Source organism: Lepidothrix coronata, unplaced genomic scaffold, assembly GCF_001604755.1.
Source record: "Lepidothrix coronata isolate B3197 unplaced genomic scaffold, Lepidothrix_coronata-1.0 Scaffold84, whole genome shotgun sequence".
In the NCBI taxonomy this organism is placed as follows: Eukaryota; Metazoa; Chordata; class Aves; order Passeriformes; family Pipridae; genus Lepidothrix; species Lepidothrix coronata.
In genome coordinates this window covers 442309-463719 of record NW_016690264.1, presented here as the reverse complement: position 1 = coordinate 463719, position 21411 = coordinate 442309, and the positions used below count along the sequence as shown (strand labels likewise).

The window sequence follows — 21411 nt, the reverse complement described above, 5'->3', positions numbered from 1 at the left end:
AATATACTAGGTATGACTGCAGCATGTATCAGGAATTCTTTCTTTTATAGTCAAACCTGGGGTTTTTCGAATTGGACAGCTCTTCCACAGCAAGTTTACAAATCCTTGAGAGGCAAAGAAGTCACAACTCTGTCTGTTGTAAATGCTTGTTGTATCAGAGGTGAGGGACCCTTTCCATGAGTTAATCAAAAAGACCTATGCAAACAAGCAAGAGGATTTTTTTCTTCAGTCAGTCACTACAGTTACAGAGCCTGACATTGTTAGGTGAACCTCCGTGATCTCATACGCTACTGCAGCCTCTCGTGTGCCAGACCCCTCTTAATAAAAACGTGGGGCACTGGATACACAAATTCATAGCAGCTGTCACAGCTGGGCTGTGCTGAAGTTTGGTCAAGACCCTTTGAACTTTTTATTTCACACTAATCCCATTTACTGTGATCAATATACGGACCTCCAGCTCCTAGGTCTGTTAATTAGGTGTCAAGTGTTGGGTTGGCCTGTGTCAGGCTGTAAAATACAAACACAGAAGAGAGATCGGTAGGGAAGTAAAGTGTTTATTGTCTGAATGTATAAGAGTGAAAAGTTGCCTTCCTAGCCTGAGATATCCTTAGGGATCTTAGGAGTTTTTTGTTTCTCTCAGTAGGGTAAATGTATGGTTAAATATGCATTTTAGCAAAAATATTAGCACAATTGGGAGCTGCAGAATAACGTAAAAGATCCAATTCTGCAAATAATTCAGTGTTGGAATAGCTCTTTGATTACCTGTGCCCCTACCTTTTTCCCCTGTTAATAAAAATACTTAATAATTACTCTAAGGTTGCTCTGAGATGGGAGTCCTTTCTTGTTTTGTGTATGTACATCTAAAATGAAGTTTCCTCTAAGACTTACCAATGTTTATTTTAACTTGTGCTTTCTAGCATTCAGGGAATAGACAGGATAACTTAGATCTTGATTTCCCCATCTCAAAGAATTTCGGGAGGTTTTTGAACTCCCCCATCTTTAGTTCTCTATCATTCAGGGAAGAGTAAATATGTAGAATGATATTTCAACTTTCATACATTTTTGGGTTCCTTTATTTCAGTTTTTCAGTGACAGAAAGGACTGGGGAGTTTTGAGTAGTTTGTTTCATCTCCTTTGAAGAAAACCTAAAATTTATAATCCCAGATCAGACCTTTCCTATAACTCAGGCAACTCATCCTGTTAACTGTTTTAATATATGGCACCACTATTTCATTAAACAACATCCAGGAATAATTAGTTCAGCAACGATGCCTCGGAACAAAAGCCCTTGATTTCGTTTAACTTTATAAGTTGGTCTCTTTTGATCTGCTAGAACACATCTGGGGCCTTTAAGAAAGCAGAAAGAAAAATATTAAATGTTTAGTAAGGCTGTTGGTGAAGGTTTTAAAGCACAGTAACCCTTTGCTACCAGGATGTAGCTCAAAGGCAAAGAAGTGTGAATTTCTCATTTCATGAGCCATGACATGGCACCTCTCTATGGTAAATGCTGGGTTTTTTCTACTTGATGACCACTACATTTTGGCTTGATTTCCATTTTCATATGATGCATTATCTTCATCCTTTCCCTGGTTTTTCTGACCTTTTGCCCCCTTCTTCCCCTGGCTGCATTTGAATGGATTAATCAGAATCATTACTGTAAACCTGATGGTTTTTTGTACAATGTATCTTTGCATTAGAATTTGGTTTTGCTGCATCAAACTTTGCACTGCACTGCTTTGTTCCTTTAATAGCTTAGTATTATTTGCCAAGGTGGTAGGGATAAATCCATTTGTTCTTTACTCTAGACTTAACTGCTTAGATTTTGCAAGTATCATAGAATCCAGAGGATATAAATTTACTCGTCTAATCTTAATCACTGCTATGACTTGTAATAGAAAATTGCTTACCAGTTGAACTCTTTAAAATTTGCCACTAAAAAATTCCTGCCTCAAGGGAAAACTATAAAGATTTTGTATGCCAGTTGTTTCTTATTTCATAAACTAAAAAGTATTGCAAAAAAATACTTGTCTGATAGTAATTAATTCCTTTTTCTTTTCTTCCCGTAGCAGAGGTAGCTTTTGTTTTGATTGTAATTAGTACAAGGAATTCACTAGGTGTAGTACTGTATCATTTGACTTGTACTGATGTGCACGCTTGTGTTTGCTTGTTTGCTGCATTGCACTAGAGTACTGTTGTATTTATATTCCAGGCATTTCCTAGAAAATGTACAAATCATCACAATTAATGTTAACGTTTGCCACAGCTAATGAAGCCTACCAGATCTCTCAGTAATTATTCATCACCTTTGTTTCATTTTGTATAAATCATGGCTTCTATTAACAAGCTTATTTTAGAGAAAGGACAGGAGAACTTTGTTCATGAGAAAGAAATGAGCAAAAGAACTTTGTTCTTATTTTTCCCCTTGACCTGTCAAAATAGAAGCAAAAAGAGTTGAAAATATTATTTTTCATTACAGGTTTTATTTTTAAATGCAGCTTTATGTTCGCTCTATGTTTGTTTTCCTTAGTGAGCCTTTAACTCCAAGGTTGTGACCCAATAATGACCTCCTCTTTCCACTCTCAATTGCTTTTGACCTACTCCATTAAGTAAAAAGAAATAACCTAACAGAAGGGTAACCAGATCACTGCTACCACACCAAGGAAACAGGCAGGCTTTGGGATGCTCTTCTTTAATCTCTCTATCCACAGAGCCTTCATTTTAATTTGCAAAATTGAACCCAGATCGAGAGCAGTAAAGCCTGAATACGGTAAATATTCATGCCTCAGTGATCTAGAGTGGCTCCATTACATTTCAGAGATTGGGAGAATTACCTTTTGGATTATGTATATTCATGGGCTGATTTTTATTTGAGATATAATATTACTCACATTGGGCTACATGTCGCATATTCTACCAAAACCAGCCTTCTCACAAAGCTCCAAATGTTCCTTACACGTAAAAGTTTTACTTCTTTACCCTATAGTTTCCTCTCTTTTATGCTTTTCAAAGACTGGTAGTAAACAAATTTCTTTTAAAGAAGAAGGAAAAAATGCCAGTAGAAGTTCTTCTATAAAACCTTCAACCCTGTGTTTACTGTGATATGTTCTCTTACATGTGACTTTGAAGTCTTCAGATAAAAGTATTATTATTGTTCTAAACCTAAATCTATTTGGAAAAAATAATTCAGTTCGTTCTGTTGGAAGAAGAAAATTCCAGACAGCCTTTCTTTAACCTATCATTTTGCGTTGGTTTTGACTTCTTTTGGGATTTTTTCTTTGAAAAATGTTTTGTTGAAATATTTTTGATAAGTTGCAGAAATTTTAATTGGTACGTAAATGTTAAGCTGCTTCTGTGTCATAGTTTTACTATGGGTCTGACATTCTCTGCCTAGGTACTTGCTACCTAAACTCATTGGCATTATACTGTGCTTTTAAAATGCATACTTTGTCATATGTAGTGATAAGCAGTACCACTTTCTTTGGGATACTTGACATCTTATTCCTTTTTTTGGTTAAAAAAAAATTGAGATATTTTAGTCATTTTGAGATGAAAGAATGTATGGTGGGTGTCTGCCTACTGCATCATTCCACACATCCTGGAGGTGGGCGTGTTATCCCTACATATTCCCCAGATATTTGATGTGTATGGCTGCCAGGCACTTTTGGCCAGAGGACTAAAACAGAGTGTGGTTCTCCCCTGTGTGAATAGATTCACCCAAATCTAGAAGAGACAAGGCAGAGAGAAAATAGAAGTGCAGTGGGGCTTGGTGCTCTTGGTGAATCCCAGGTAGAGGTAAAGGGTGGGAGCCAAGGAGCATATTAAGAACATGTGCTACTGGGAGATGCTACAAGGGCAAATCATACTTGGGCAGCCTGATTTGGCTTCTGGGGCAGAATGTAGAGACAGGAAGAGTCATGATTTTAGTGAGGCTCTGGCAACATCTCTCACAGCATTCTTCTGTGGCAGCTGGAGAGGTGTGGGGTGGATTTAGGGGGTTTGGTGCAAGTTAAAAATTGCCTGAAGTAGTCGAGGCTATTGGAAGCTTTGCTGTGAATGAAGAAAATTGCTATGAAATGATAATAATTCTGCAAACTCAGCTTTTTGGTCTCAACAACTAGACACTGGGTTTTTCTTGAGAATTTGGTTAGTGACAAATGCTGCAGTTGAGTTTATCTGCAGTGAGGTGTAATCCCAATGTTATATCACAGGGGTGACAAGATTACTGGAGTTTACCAAATAACTACTCCAGTAAGATAGCATACATGTATGAATTTGATGAGTTACAGCAAATAATGAATTCAGGGAAGTTCAATCATGAGAAGAAAATAAATAGAGGATAGTTTTCTTATTCAGTGAGATTTGTCCAGCCAGTACATGGGATGGATTAGGTTCTGTTGAAAAAATTTGGGGTGATATACTTAAAGGCTACAGGAGACTGCATAGGCACAGAAGGTCACTTAACTTTACCTGCAAAATCTTAATCTTAACACTTGCTAATTTTTGGTTTGTGATTGTGTGCATGAATATAGTATACATGTAATTTAAATTAAAATTATGGTATTAAAGCAGAGGAAGATCATCGACCTGCTTCTTTTATTTATTGAGTACATATTTCAGATGCTGAGAAAGGAAATAAACTAAATGGATTTTATTATCCCCTTTTATATTGCTTTGTATTCCAGTGTTGCAGTGCAGGCTATGGTGTTATTTTATCAGTAGGAGGAGTATATTAAATAAATCTGATAGCATGTGTGTGGTGTTGCATAAGTGGTCATATGGTGAATGCCCTTATAAACCTCACTTAAAAAAAATTAAGTTAAAAGAATTGTTCTGTGTGAAATAGTTTTTCTTCCAGATGCTATGTTCCTTTGCCACATGGAGGTGAGGCCATGGATAAATAATAGAGTCTAGAAATATTCAAGATCTTCCAGAAAATTGTTACTAAGCCACATAATCTGCTGTAAACTGCAAACCTTGAATTATTTCTGACTCTTGGAGGTTTCTGTTCTTTGTAGTTGATCCTAGCTGCTGTTGTGATGTTGACTCAGAAGAGAAAGCTCTCCATAGCCTGAGCAGTGGGCAAAGTTTTATATTGTGTGATTTGCTGTTCAATGATGTGTTATTGACAGCTCCTGGTTTATTGCCATTTTATACTGTTTCAAGGTTCTGGCTAAAGTTTTGGAACTAATGAGTTATGACATGATCCACAAAGGCATCTAAGAGAATTTAGATATTATTTCATACCCTATTTCTCAAAATAAAATAATTTTTGTTACTTGGATGGAGGAGAGGCCTTTACTTTTGATTTCTGATTGCTCGTTGTTGCTGTCTTGTACCTTCACAGCCTACATGTCCTTTCACTGCTTTCGAGCAGGAGTGGTTTGCCGGCTTCACTGAACACATGGCTGCTTGCTTATCTACAGGGTTCAGCTTTGTCATCCCTTATAAGGCAAAGAATTCAGCATTCTTCATGTTTAGAACGGAATTTATGAAAAGATCTGCTTATGTGTAGGGAGCAGTCTTATATCTGAATTAGAGTTTTGCTTAGTTTCAGTGTATGTTCTTAGACATGGGCTGGCTGAAAGCTAAAAATTGTGGTAGCCTTTTTGCCAATGTAGATTGATATCTTCTGACCACCAAAAGATGATACTGGAAACAGGAAGATGAGATACCTTATTCTTTATTTGGATTTGTAGCAGAGCAAAAGGGAGGAAGGTAGTCCTTGCTTTCAAAAACATTTTAGTCATGCAGTTGGGCCTTAGTTTGCTGCTCCACTTCTTCTAGATGATATTAAGGTGATATTTCTTGTATTTGGCACTTTGCTGCAAAGTATGACCAGTTTATACTTCTCAAGAGTGTTATTTTTTTATTTTTCTTGTTTGGGTGCTGATTCAGACAGGCTTGCACTTGGTGTATTTTTAAACCTCTGGGCTGAAATGGTACTTTCTTCACTTACCAGCTCCTCTTCCTTCTTGGATGTAAGTTTAAAGATGCGGCTCATCTGGGCTCTGAGGTGTGATCTTTATTTTTAATCTGGTTGGAGTCCTCTGCATTTGAAGTGGGGTCTGTTTTTATAATACATATATAATAGTCCTTTTATAAATACTGCGTTTTTAATCAATATTTTCTCTAAAATATCATTGAGACTAATTACTTTAACTTTGCAGTTTCTCATCACTATTACAGGCAAATCTGGTTGCTGTATCTTTGATATCAGAAGGATGCACTCACAGCATTGGGAGGCAATGTGATGGCTAGGTTTTTATCTAAAGAAGCTCTGAGCAATGGTATGTGGCTGATAACTTAATGGAAGTTGGATAAATAAAGGAAAAGAAGCTCTGACATATCAGGGCCAAAAGTCATTAGTGGACTTCTTCTGTATCCTGTTTTCTATTAATCTGCAGTAAACTGCTTTGAAAATCTTACTGGGCTTTTCCTTTGGTCTTCAAATAACGGGTTCTTTTATATTAAATACATTTGTTTATCTCAAGGGCTGAACTGTTTGGGTGCTTTTGATTTCTGTTTTGCATTTTTTAATCTGCATTTGAACACAAACTTCTTTCTCACTCTCTTTATGGACCTTTACATAATGCTTTAGGAACATTAATGGGATTATACAAATAAAATTTTAAGAGAAGCAAATATCTTTGCAAATGATGTAAGATTTCAAAACGTGGCTCTGGATTTATATGATGAGATACAATCAATTCCCCTGTGCCACAACTAGGAAGCAAAATGTGAGTGAATTTCTTAGCAAAGTTTTATAATGGTATCCAAGTTCTCCATGTTTATTTACATGGTTCACATGCAGTGAAGTCCATGACTTTCGAATTTCACTGAATATTGTTCCCCTTCTGTGTCTAAAGGCCTGATTTCCCTGCTCTGTTGAATAGATTGCTAAAATGGACCTTGCACTATTTTCATGGACAATGTAAGATAGAACTCGTTTTACAGACAGCAGTTTGAGGACTAAAATGGGGGCTTAAAATAAATGCAAAGAAATGCCAAAGCTATTTGTCATAGCTGGTCTTGGTTACAAATTCCTGTTGATCAGGACAGAGTGCTCTGAAGTATTTTACATCATTCTGTTGGTAGATGGGTGGACTGAGTGGTCCAACTCCAACTCTCTACTTGAAAAATCCATTGCTGTAAAGCTAAAGAAAGTGTGTGAAACCTTAGAACTGTGTTATAATTTGTAGGGGTCCCTTACGCAGAGAAACTAGATATGCAAACTGAGGGTCAGTTGCATCCTTTTCAGTGCTTCTGGGTTTGTATTTTACGGCCAGGCAAAACAAAGATGAATTTTAGTTATGTACTTGAGCCTCTTGAAGAAACCCCCTACATTTGGAGTATTTTAAACCATGGGCAAATATCTCTGTCAGTTGGGGTCAGAGTGAAATGGAATGAAATACTGTACTGATGTTCATGGTCTGCTCAGCAAACAGGAAATCAGTGATTTAAAGCTACTCTGGCTCTTGTTATTTGATCCAGTGGGTGCAGACCAACTCCCTGATTCACTTCTCTACTGGTTCCATGTCTGACCTTTTGAAGGAGATGCAATTCCAACTCAGTTTGGGTGATCTAATCCACTCTCCAATCACTTATGCACACTCTGGCATTGTTCTGGTCAGATTCTAATTCCTACAAATGTTATGCTATTGGAACAGAGGTTGTGGTCAGTTAAGATATTGCTGTATTGCTCCTTTTACAGTTATGGTGCTGAGAGCATGAGGGGAAAAAAGGAATGGGCTCAAATGTGTCCTTCCCATTTAGTTCCATCCTCTGATATGCCTATGGGAACTTTACATACAGTAATAGATACTACTTAAAACAAATATAGATGGACTGATTAAATCATCTCCAAGGTACTGGATAGATCAGCATGAAGTGATGATTTTCAGTAGGTTGTGTAATGCAGTGTGTTTTCCTCTTTGTGTCTGAGGACGAGCAAAGCTGTCTGAAAGCCATACCCAGCTCCAAATAAATCAGGTGATTCTGAAAGCCCTGGGCACTCCTTCCCCTCTGCTCTGGTTCTGCCCAGTAGGTTGTTCCTTCTGGAATTTTTTAAATGTTTACATACAGTTTGTGGGTGGTTTTGGATTCAAGATTGAGAGGATCTCAATTCTTAAAGCTCAGGATGTCCAGGACTGTGAGAGAGTTGGGGATAGCACAGGTAATCTGCTATTTAAAATAGACAACTGGACAGATCTCTTGTGCATCTTCCAGTTCCAGTTTTGGTTTGAGGAGTGACAATGCTGGAAGATTCCTTGGTTCTTGTCAGTTTATTGAGCCTGTCCATGGCTGTAGAAGAGGAAAGATTTACTGCCAGTATTATCATATGTGAAGTCACAAAAGTCTTTCAAAATGGTTTGGGCTGGTACTTCTCATATGGTAGTTTCATTCTTGTAGTGCTTGTTTATATCCTTGAAACACATTTAAAACAACCTTATTTTTTTATTTTTTATTTTTTAAGTCCTTAAACATTGTATGTGTCACCAGTGTTGCAACTATAATGTGGATTGAAACTGGAGAGGGGCAGGTAGTGAATGAAAGAAGGGAGGGTTTGGGAAGAGTTTGATTCCAGCTGCTGTGCTTCCAGCCTCCAAAAGTACAATCTTGGAAGTGAATAGAGAGCTGGAGGTAAACACTAAATTGTTTCTCTTCAACTTATCTAGATAGGTAGCACTGTCTAGGAGGCTTAGCTAAAGGGATAATGAATGTATATTTGAGTACAAAAATGCTTGAAACTGAAACTCTGCTGAGTATTTACAATGGCCTTTTAAGTCTGTTTTGACATTAGTTAAGATCTTGACAAACTCTTTTGGTCCAGGCTTTTTAGTGAGGGGCTTTTCTCTTACATGATCACACTTCTTGATCTCCTTTCTCATAATATTTTGTGGATTCTTCAAGAATTCGCAGGCACTGATGTGGCATTTATTTTGCAAAATGTTGTAATAATAACATTATAATCTGTAAAAGGGCGTTTCTTTTGGTTTTGGTTAGCAGCCAGAGATTCAGGGAACCCAAACAATATTCATAGTGGTGAAGCTCATTGGCACTGTTATTTGTATAAATATGCTTTTCCAAAAGCAATACAGGGTTTTTTGTTGTTCTCCAGAAGATGTGTAGCTGCTAGATTTTTTTACTTTTTTTTTTAAATCAGCTTTCTGTTTTAGCTGTGACCACTTTTTGCTGACTTATTTTGAGAGCTCTTTATATTCCACTTACTGAAGGTTTTAGTTCTACCTTAGACTTTTCATCTAGTCCTCTATTTTGATCTAAGTTTCTGCAATTTGTTCCCCGTCTGGGTGGTTGATACATGACAATATAAGCATATATCATGTGATATAACCATATCATGATATGAGTGTTCATGATGCACTCATGTGCAATTAGTTACTTCATTCTTTTTTCTCCCCTTTCATCAACAGGTGACAAAGAAAGTCAAATCCATGCAGATGTTCCATACTCCTGTGACTTATGCTATGCAGGGTGACAGAGTAGGTATCTGTGTAACCCAGTTTGATCCCAAACTGCTGGAAAGAGGCCTGATTTGCACCCCAGATTCACTTCACACCATCCATGCTGCAATAATTTCCTTGAAGAAAATCCAATATTTTCGAGGAACTCTTCAGACTAAGGCCAAGTTCCACATCACAGTTGGTCATGAAACAGTTATGGGAAGAGTGATGTTTTTCAGTCCAGCCCCTGCTGACTTCAATGAAGAAATTCAAGAAAATGTTTTTGATTTTGAAAAAGATTATCTTTATCAAGAGCAATATTTGTCCAAGGACTCCGTTTCTTCAGAGGAGAACAAAGAAAACGACCAGGCAGGAGAAGTCCAGCTCCCAAAACAACAGTGGGCTTTGCTAGAGTTTGAAAAACCAGTCACTTGTCCTAAACTGTGCCTTGTGATCGGCTCCAAGCTGGATACAGATATTCACGCAAATACCTGCAGGCTGGCATTCCATGGGGTGCTGCTCCAAGGCATGGAAGACAAGAATTACACAGAGACTTTCCTTCCAAAGCTGAAAGTGTACAAACTGAAGCACAAAGAAGGACAAGTGGAAAGGGTAAGCTGTCTCTTTAACGCTATATTTGGGAACTGGAAATATTTGTTTCGTGTAACTACATATATTGGTGGGCTGCAGAATTTTCACTGCTATGTTCCAGAGTCTAACATTTTCTAATGTTTATATACCTAGTGTATTACATGTGGTCTACTTGCAAACAGTCAGAAATCCTTGTTTAAAGTGACTTGTTTATTCAGTGCCATGCAGTGTTGAGTAACTTGATGTCTAATGAGTGTGTTCTTCCCAGAGATTTGCTTTGTGTACCTCCCTAAGTGACAAAACTTCCAACTTGCCATTGACATATTTTATACAGTCTACAGTACACTGGAAATGTAAAGACAGTGTAAATGAGAAGGATTAAATTATGAGTTAGATTAAATAACACAAAGGACACTAATTCTTTTTTGCATTTTCACATTGTAATAAATAAGAACACTTATTTTAGTAGGCAAAAAGAAATCTCCTACAGGATGCCTTAGGGAGCTATGGCATGCTGAAGTTGGAATCAAGTTTGTAACATGAAGAACTTGAGCCATGCTTAGCACGTTGTTTCTGTGTCACACACGTGTTAATCTGCTGTAGTGTACGTACTTGATCCACCTCAGTGTGGCAGAAGATAGGTGTTTTTTGGAGGAGTTAGCACCTACAGTAAAAATTAATTGGGATTTGCTTTTACTGTCCCATCAGTATGGAAACACTGTCTGACAACCACTGTCTGTGGTGGTTGGTACTGCATTGCTGGCATAAGTTCAGTCTCAGTGGTGGTTACCTTCCAGTCAACAGTGGGGAATCATTTGTTTATACATCACATCATGGAATTTTTCACGATGAATGATTTAGGTGGAGAGGTACAATATATAAATAACTTAATTGCTTACCCCTTGATGAACAGAGTTGATGCCAACTTTAGCAAATATTTACTTGATGTATTAGTGTGATGGGTGTTCTATTAACTTTCATGTAAAGAACTATTAATTTTTATTTGCCTAATTCAAAACTTGATTGTTTGTAAAAACCATTTAGTTTCCTTCTTCTCAAATCTGTAAAGCTGAGTTGAGGACTGCGTAATCTCTCCTTCCTTTGGTATAGGAGACTAAACACTTGGCATACCATACCACGTTTGCAATGTACAATGCAGACTTCTTGACTATAGTTTATTTGCTTTACTGATTTAATACTATGAAGATCCCTACTGGGGTATGATTTTGAGTTAGTGAGGTTCTTCAAAATGCCTCACGTACATTAATTGATCAAATGGGCAATTCATAATTCTGCCTTTTTTTTTCTGAGGTTTCTGTGGCATTTTTGGCTTAAAAAAGAAAAAGAAAATACAAGTTTGTCCTTTGAATTTCCACTGACTTTGAAGGCCTTTTTTTTTTTTTTTTTTTTCTCTCAAAGGAACTGCAGACCTGTGGTATTGTGTTGATTTTTTTTTTTTTTTTTGGATGCCAGTTTTGACACTAAGAGGGAAGGTAGTTAGGAGGATATCTGTAGCTTTCTGAAAATTTTATCTCCATTATTACGGGTTATATGGGACACCAAAATCAGCAGTCACTCTTCACAATTTTGGTAGCAGGTGAATTGTCTCCTTTGTTTGACATGGCTGGCTACTTTTCTCTTTGTCTGATGCTGAACTAAAAGTAGGAGTTGAAAGTATTCTGTCCTCTTAAGTTGCAGAGAAGCTCTAGACCAAATGTGTGTGTCTGGATGCTTGTTCTTGTGGCACTCCAGAGCTTTCTGAACTCGTGAAACATTTGCCTTTATCTTGGCTAAAACTTCACTCCCTTGTGCGTGGCCTATTCTGCCAGGATCTGGCAAGACCTGGCTTATCAACTCCTTTTGTTTCTCTGTGGCTGCAGGAATACGAATTTGAGTTTGTGTGACCCATGGAGACAGGTGCTTTTCTTTAATTAGATATTAACTGGTCTCAGGTTATTTCTATATTTTTGCTCCCAATAAATGGCACTGGTCTATGGGACTTGAAAACTTGCAGAGTACCAACTGTGTGAGTTGTCTGATGGGGTTAACAAGAGTTTCAGAGTTTGCTGTTAGCCGTGGTTGTGCATTTTTAATTGTTTTTATTTAGTGTTATTTTCAAACTGCCAGTTTATGTATTCTGCTATTGATTTTACTGTGTAAATAATGGAATAATGTTAATCAATTACACATTGGGGTTTTTTTCTGGTCCAGAAAATAACCAGTTAACGTGGGTTATTGAATATTTGACCAGCAGAGTAATTTATTAGGCTGATACATCAGTGAACTTTTTTGCTATCTTCCCATACTCTTTAAAAATGTAGAGCTGGGGGGTTTATTATTTTATTCTGTCTTCATCTGTCACACAGTGTGCCCTAAATATGGGCCTTGGTCACTGTGTGTATGGAAAATAATTGGCCCTGTAGAGGAACAGTTTCCATCATCTGTTTGCAGGTTCGGTTTGTACCTGAACTCTGCCTCCCAGGGTAGTGTGGATACTTGGAGCTGGCATTTTCCTTGGTGCATGCTGGAAGGATGGTGGAGGAAATTTAAGAAATGCTCATGATGTAGAGTCAAAGGGGCACGCAGGGACTTGGAAGAGTTGGTGGGAAGAGGATCGTGCCAGGTATAAAGGGCCTGCTGGAGGGGGAGTACTTACAGTCGAGGTAGCTACGGTTAAATCTCTGCTTTTGCAGAACAGAGAGCAGCAGGAACAATTGGGTGGTACAGGGACTTATTTTAGCACACAAAGTCACTGGCTAATAGAAAATCTGAATCAGCTGGTCCCACCCTGCTGCTGATGGATGGCTGGAGATTAAGATCACTGAATTTAGGGTGTCTATTCTTGGCACTGATACAGGAAAATTTCTTTCTCTGTTGAGCAAGGAAGCTCCCCCCTCCTCACCTTCCCTGGGGAGGCATAAAATAATAATAATTAAAAAATACATGTTACCTTCACAAGAAGTGAACTTTTCCTTCAGAGAATACTGCTGGGGAAAATTAGCTTCATAGCTTCCTGAAAGGCTGGCTGGGAGAGAGGGAGGCAGGGGCACATAACATTTGCCTTCCCAGGTTTGGGACAGGGTAGAAACATACTCCCATGATGGGATTGTAGTGGAATTCAATAGTGCCTGTTTGTAAAATGTTGCTGCTAATCTGATGTGGGCTCTCCCAAGCCCCCCTGCTTGTTGCTAGAATTAAAATTAATTCCCTGCAGTTTAACTACCGGTTTACCCAGGAGAAATCAGGCATTTATGATTTGGCTTTTTGTTCCTATTCTGATTACTTTCAGAGCACTGATGGAATGGTAAGAACTGTAAATTCATTAAGTTTCTGCATCACAATATTTTTCTCGTGTGCCCCTGGTGCACAGCACCCTCTTGGATTTTAAGGTTAATTTTTTTAATAAAAGAAGAACACTTATTCTCAAAGAGTTTTTGGCTTTCTATGAGCAAATGTGACGTTTTTCCTGTTTCACATAAAAATAAAATTCATGGAAAATATGGTATTCACTATACTGTATCTTAAAGTAAAAAATCATACTTGAACTAGCCAACAGTCTTCAATTGTATATTTTACTGAAATTTCACGCCTAAGCTTCCTGGTGTTTCTCATCTGCTGAAGTGATGGTAAATTTTATATGAAAAATCAAGTACCCCTGCACTGCATTTTGTACTTCTCGCTCTTTTCTTTTGGTATCTTGCCTCCCTAATGCTAAGATTGAGTGGAGGACTGAGAGGGAAAGAGTCAAACCTGACTAGTGTTGTTCACTAAAATCCCTGAACTTACCTGTCTGCAGCACATCCTTGAGTCTCTTTTTTTTTTTTTTTTCTTTTTTTTTTTTACACCCTTACTTGTTTATCCTGGGTTTTTGGGGTTGTTTTTTTGGGGGGGGAGAGGAAAGGAGGAATATGTATTACTGTGGTACATTAGAAGCTAGTTTTTCTGAGGTGCTGCAGAATACATCAAACTGAGGTCTCGGTTATAAAAAGGTTGTATGATTCAACTGGAGTCATGATTTTTATCTGATTGTATTATTTGATATTCTTGAACTGTTGTGGAAATGTGTGAATGTTCCTGTTTTGCTTTAGACTTTTTTTTATGTTAGAGTAAGTTCATGGGTTAGTTTTAAGAAAAATCAAAATACATTGTTCCCTCAGAACTAAGAGAGCACTGACAGAGGTTTGTATTTGCTTAACTTGATGAGTTTAAAGCAGTGTGAAATACTAGTCCAGTTTTGTCTTGCAGAGAGGACTTGAGAGAGGGGAGAAGTTCAGTGGAAGGAAGTTTCTTTCAAGAGCATCTTTCTGGTGTGGTTATGTGGAGGCAGAGACTGTCGCCCTCTGGACACTTTATTTTTGCAAACCCTTGGCTGCCTGACAAATTTACTTTCAATTGGAAAAAGCTAGGCTGACAACAAGTGGCTTGTCCTGATAAAAAGGTAAAAGGTGGCTGAGAGTGCTGTTGTGAACACCAGTGTGGCCTTAAGGAGTGTGATGTGGGAATCTTGGTGAAAAAAGGGCAGATGAGATGCTGTGAAAGAGGTTTGTCCCTCTGATTTGGCATACGGAGCTGGCTGTGGATGTGGGCTTGCTGAATTGTGACAGGTCAGCAGCTTCTGAAGTTGGAGACAAGCAAATTATGAAGATAAACAGCAACTGTTGTCCTTCATCTTGTGCTTCTGGAGACAACCTGCTCACCATTCAGCTCTTCACAATTCTGTGGGCAAAGAGACTTGCATTAACCCTAGTACCATCTCTGAAATACCTGCCTCTCTGAATTTAACCTCTATGCAGCATTGCAGACTAATTCCAGTCTGACTCACGAAGCAGTTACTCAGTTCCTGGGATAAATCCTTTATATTTGTCACGTTATTTGCTCTTTGGCTTCCACGGACATGCAGGTTTAGTGCAGAGAGTTTCAACTGAAAGGTGAACTGTAGAAGTGCATCATGCTTTCCTGCATGACTCAGATATTCTGACTGTTTTGAAAGTGTTTGCACAAGCGGGATTTATCTTAGGATGGTTGCCACAGGGTCCTATTGTCAAGGGTAATCGTAAATCAGTAGTTCTTTGGCAGAAACAAAAGGAGAATGAAAAGTCTCTACCTTGCTTGCATAGCGTGAGCTGCACCTTCTGCATTTTCAAGCTTGTGTAGTGAAAAATATACATGCGTTGCAGAATGTTTTCCTATGAGAATGGGCTTCTTCTTCCTAAAGATGCTTTCTCTATATTTCTCTGACATTAAGAAGAATTCATTTTCTCTATCAAAGTTTTCAATGTATCTCTCATTATTTGCCCTGCTCTTAGGCTTTACTTGAAGGTAATGATGTTGCACTTGTTTCTTCGGCAGTTTCCTTTCATGTGTCACAGCTGTGGGATGTCCTGGTTTTGTTCATAGCCACTCTGTTCTCAGGTTTTGTGCATTGCTGAGCAGTAAGTTTTCTTGTTGAACTCATTCTCGTGGGGACTGAGGCCATCACGTAGCCAGCAGGCTTAGTTTCTAGGGGGATGGAAGAATTGCTTATTGCTTAATAACAGCATGTTACTAATTGTTTGAATATTGGTGTGATCTAAGTGTCCCCAAGGAGAAATGTATTGTTGCAGGAGCGAGATGTGAAAGCAGGGTAAGTTATCAAGATCTTTATCAGGACATCTCTTCTGAAGCTTGAATGGAAGACAGAAAGCTTATCTTTCAGCATCTTTTGAAAGTGTTAGGATTTTTCTCTTCTTAGTGGGATAGGAAGAACTTTGTTAGAGCAAGTGCATTACCTGAGTGGTCAAATGAAAGGTCTTTGTCACCTTCACAGATCTTTCTGGCCTTTCAGAAGAAGGATGAGATACTGTTGAGTGCTAGTAAGCAACTGCAGGAAGTTTGAGAAAATGCTATTAAGGTTGTTGATGACCAGCAATGACTTACACTGTCTCTTGGGGAGCTAGACATTTTCAGAAGCAGCAGTTGTGAAAAACAATTATGAGCCATATTTTGTATTTTAATTCCTTATGTTTTTTTTATGAATGAAAACACCAGGATTTAGTTACTGAGCACGTGTCAAGTTTGTAGTAGCTCAGCCACACACTTAACCAGATTGCTGAAGGAGGGTACAAAGGAGGAAAAATGAACTTGCATGTGAGTGAATAGGAACATAAGATGTGGTTCATAAAGGAATGGGACCCGACTTCTGGGGAAGCTGCCATTGCTTGGGGAGGCAGTAAGTTAATATGAAAGTGCCAAAGTATTCCTGTCTGGAAAGATTCCGAGTAGTGGATTGTTTATAAGCAGCACTGGTACTTTTTTCACTGAATCCTTTCCAGATATGAGTAACACCAGTTTGTTTCACAGAGTTGTGCCTATACACTGTATTTAAAATATTTGCCACAGAAATACTGCTCCTCAGGTTTTCTGTTACATGGTTGCAGTGCTGCTAGGAATAAAAGGAATTAAATATTACCTGCTTGGATAGTTAGATTCTTCCATCTAACTTATTTCTAAGAAAGAAGGCTTCATTGGCTTACTAGGACTACTGTTACATCTGCTGTTTCCTTACAGTGACAGTGCAGTTCCAGCAGGATAACAAGTAAAACTGTGCATCAGCCAGGTAATGATGCTTTCTGGGTGACTGCCATGGTGCATGCAGACTGATCTGGGCACAAAGTGAGGAACAAGGCCAAACTGTGAAATCTGAGTGAGTGCAGCCTGCAGGCACAGGCAGTGACCTGGGCTGTCTGCAGAACCTTCTGTGATTCTTGCTGGGAGAAGTGGTGGATGTCACTCCATCATCTACTGTAAACATGCAGACGCCACAATTAATATTTTTCCTGCTTTGAAGTCTGAACATGAGTTTGTTTGGTTCTGCTTGGCTGCTGATGGTATGCTAAATACAGTAATAATACAGAGATGAAGGCAATCAGGTGAATAAAAGTGCAGAGCACATTCACTAGTTAAAATGCACTGTAAAATGGGAATATAAAAGATGCATTTATTTATTGGCTCTTGTTTAGTTTTTGAGTAAAAGAGTTTGAGAAGCTTAGTGGGGAAAGGGGGAAGGGAGAACTGTCTGCTCATTAAACAGAAATACTATTTCTGTTGAACAGTGCTGAGAAAAGAATGGTGATGTTTGCTGACTGACACAGCATATGGATTAGCACAGTACAATAAATTTGTCGTAAGTGTACCAGCTAGATCAGAGAACCTGCTTGCTCCCCATATGAAAAAAATAGTGCTTTCTTCACTAACCAGCAAAAGAATGGCTTGTGCCAATGACTGGATAGTAGAATTTTGCAAGGTTTGAGTAACACCTATGGTTATTATTTATATTATTAAATTTAAAATGCAGACATGCTTTTGGGTCTTGCAAGCGTGTGGACAGCTGGTCTTGATTTTTCTGAGGTTGTGTAAGAGTCACCTGTGGGGGAATCAGTTTGTCAGCAAGGCAAGCAATACACCATTTTATTTATTGGTTACAAAAATAAATTAAGAATGTTACTTAGGTTGCAAAATCAAGAACTTGAAAGTTAGGAAATACCAGATTTACAGTTGCCTATGCAACATTAATTCTGTTCCCCTGTGCCTCTACCCTGTGCACTTAATAAGACAGGGTTCCTCTGAAATTTTTTTGCATGTGGTCATCTAAAGAGTATATCGTGGGGCATATCAAAGAGGGACAGGAATAAGGTTGTATGGACATCTGGCATTTCTTAACTTCTTAAGTGCCCAATTCTGCAACTTAAATAACTTAGATTTTATATAAATGTAATTTCCTAGGCATTTTTAAAGTAAAAAGATAAAGTAAAACTAAACCTCCGTACTGCTGAACTGTAGCCATCCCTCTACTGTACACCCTCAGTGGGTTTGAGTCACAAATATTCAACAGTGTAGCACAGGCTTGTATTGCTTCCTTCCACAAACTTTGTTGCCAAATGGCAGACGGAAACTGTTACCCAAAAGAGATGGTGGGTTTGGGCAGCAGGTCCACACCCTGGGGTTAGAGATCATTAGAGGAGGGGACGGACTTGAGATGTTCGTAGGTCCATGTGACGTTTTCAGAAGGGAATGCGGGTCTGTGTCCAGAGTCAGTCAGCTCTCTCCTCTCCCTCAGCATCAGTTACCTCAAGTAGCTCTTTCCAGGCCTGTCCTGTCCTTTTTGCCTGCTTAATTTCCAGTGAGGGTTTTGTAAGCCTCTGCTCTTTATTCCCCCCTGCCCTCCCCAAGCTATTTGTGGGCAGTTTCCTTTAGAAACAAATTAATTTACTGTTGCTATACTTGACCTCCTGCTGTGTGCCAGGTCTATGCACTGTTCCAAATTAAATTTGCCAGGTCCCACTGATGTTTCATTTTGGATGTTTTAGGATCTCAGAACCTGAGATCACCACACTTAAAATATTTTAAAATAGTTAAGAAAGTGCCTGTGTGTTCTTAAGTCCTAGAGATCCACCAGAGTCCTCCTGGCTGTTCAGAGCTCTCTTCAGCTTGGCAGTCCTCTCTGTGTCCTGTTTCTGAGGCCAGGTCAAGACCTCTGCATCTACAGATCATCTTGTCTACAGAACAGCCTGTGTCTTGTTTTGTTTTATTTTTCTTGAATAGTAATCATCACAGTGTTTTTAATCTGTATAGCAAGCCAGGGCTGGCTGGTCTGGAGATGGATGGTGTAGTAACAGTCCTTTAGTCTACTCTTTCCATATCTGTTGATGTTGCTTTTCCTACATAAAGAGAAGGCAGCATAGATTAATAAAAAATAAAATCATGACATCAACCAGTCTCTTCTCACCTGGTAAAATTAATATGTTCATTCAGACAGTGTCAGGAATTTAGTGCTTATGGTTTTTGTTTTTTTTTTAATTCAAACCTTCTAAATTTTAAATAGAGGTGAAGGAAACTTGCACTATGAAGGTGTATAATGAAGTTAGTGCCATCTTGGTACCCTGTGCATGCCTGAAGAATGCTGATTGGTAGGTACAGAGCTTTTAAAACCTAAAGCAGTCTAGTCGTGCACTTCTCACTCATTTTCCTGAATCAGTATTCATGACTCCTTTTCTGCTATGTACTGGGTTTACAAGGCTATAGTGATAGCAGGATGCTCAGCAAAGAGAAGAGCATTTTATGGCTGCTTGTTAGATACTCTCAAGTGCAATTGTCCCCTTATTCAGAAAGTCAGAGAAAGGAAAATGTTTGTTGGATACAAGGAAGGTAGGCTGCGGAGAGGTGGGACAAACATCTGAAAACCAAGTTAAGGCTATGAAGAGATGTTTGTGATGGCTTCTTGCTCTAGTAGAACAGCAGTAATGAGACATGAAGACATTTCATTTCCATTCCTTGCTCATGGATGGATGTTCAGAGGCAGAAGTTTATTGTTTGCTTAGAGGACAGTGAGAAAGGTCTTTGGAGCCCAGCAAACAGGAAAAAACTTCTAGTGCTGGAGGGAAGTGCAGAAAGAAGGGTCTTTATGCTGCTGTAAGGAAGCCCTTGAGGAAAAGCTGTGGCTGACCAAGTAATTCTTTCTTTGTACCAAGTTGTTCACCTGATTCTCAGTAACCATCTATAAGCTACAAGTCTTTGTATAGTCAAAAAAGCTGGAAGCTTGATCGTTGGTGAAATCCTCTCAGTTTCTTTCTCCTTCACCCTTTTTATGGCCTCATGTGCCGTCGTCTTCTCAATGCATGAAACTGTTTTTAAAAAGAACAAGAATTTGCAGTCTCCAAAATATTCTCATTTCTGACACAGAAATGGAAAGTACTTGAAACTGTTTTCTAGAAATAAATGAGCTGTCACTGATCATGATGAAGATGTCTCAAGTGTACTTTTTCTAAGGTACAAAAAAGTAATAAAAATACTTTGTATTTTCAGTGTTAGTCATAGATTCTTTTTGTTCTTTTTCCTCTCCTGTTGTTTTTCTGTTTTGGTTTCAGTGGACCATTTATCAGTTTGCTGAGAATAATCCTTAGGCTTGTTTCCATCTTTCTTTAAGAAGTTATTTCTTTTTAAACCCATATATTTTTTTATTAAATCAGAAAAGGTTATTCTTTCTCTGTGTATCTTTTTTACTATTTAATATTCAATGCTTCTGCTTTCTCTGTCTCAAACCTTTCCTTATTTCCGTCTCATTTTGGCACCACTTTGTTTCCTCCTGTGTGTTTCTATTCTGATATGCTTTTTTTCTTTTTNTGTTTTTAAGAGATGGGAGTTATTTGCTCTCGAAATGTGTGATGGATTGTTGAGAGGGTGTTCAGATGACACTCATTTTTAAGTTATCTTAAACGGGAGGGTGGTTTAACAGTCTGGACAGTATAACTTGCTGTCCTGCTCAAAGGGTAATCACAAAATTGTTTTTCCTTGGAATTATACTATGGTTTGCACTGAATGCCAACACATGTAACATGAACTGTGGTTTTGCAAAAAGTATATGGTCGGGTAAGCAGTGCTGAGATGGGGAGTGAGAGTTGGTTATTTTTTTTACTGTGAACTTCTTGGTGTTAGCACAAGGGTTATGTGCCAGAGATGCACATACTTCACCTATGGTTATAAAACCCTGTTTACTTTTTTTGTACAAACACAAAAGCCAAGTGGGAAGGGATATTTCATAAACTCAATGCTATTGTGTCCTCTGGTCTAAGCCATAAAACAAGAGTAACAGAGACGTTCCCTTTGAACTTGAAATCCCTTTCTAAGCTGCTGATCTAACCTAAGTGAGAGGGGGAGACTATACCAGCCAGAAAATTTCTCTTCTGGGTATTTTTCCCTTCCCGCCCCTTTTCTTTTTTTAAAGTCCTTAAGTGAGTTTGATGCTGCACCTCTGCCCATAAATTTAAAAAAATATTATCGTAATGTAGGTCAGTGAACTGAAACGCCACTGTACACCATGGGGGATTAAAGTCAGAGAGGCAGCCCTCTCCCACTCCTACTAGGTCATATGACAGTATAAACAAGAAATGCAAGGAGCCTTCAGCTTTTTCTTGCCCTAATCCTTTGTTTATGCAGCACTTAAACTGACTTTTGGGGTCGTCTCTGTCTGGCATTAAAGCCCTAAAGCTTTTTGAAGTTTCCCTGAAGTTAATAAAATTAGTCTGCCCTCGTTGCTAGGCCCCTTGCTGCTGCTTCAGAGCAGACTGCGTATCCCTTTACTGTCTTCGTGGTGTTTGGCTTTGCAAGTTCATAATATTTTATACCAAAAAAAAAAAGAGAGAGAAAATCAGAAAGCTCTCCCAAAAGGCTGTTCAGCTAATAGGCCAAATGATTGGCATTGTAGATGTTCTGAGAACTCAAAGGGGATTAACTTAAAATCCCACGATCGGAGGTAAATTGCTGGTAAAGTAATTGGAAGTGTGGCATTTCAGTGGGAGAGAACAACATGCATTTCTCTGCCTTT

At 38.5% G+C, this 21411-nt stretch overlaps 1 protein-coding gene across 1 annotated transcript in view; it reads left to right on the top strand.

Moving 5' to 3' along the window:
• The window catches only part of EEFSEC (eukaryotic elongation factor, selenocysteine-tRNA specific), a 119928-nt gene that overhangs the window by 54321 nt on the left and 44196 nt on the right, over positions 1–21411 (top strand). Inside the window, exon 5 of the mRNA XM_017820617.1 lies at positions 9432–10073. Within this exon, the coding sequence (XP_017676106.1) occupies positions 9432–10073 (642 nt within the window). The remainder of the gene's footprint in view (positions 1–9431; positions 10074–21411) is intronic.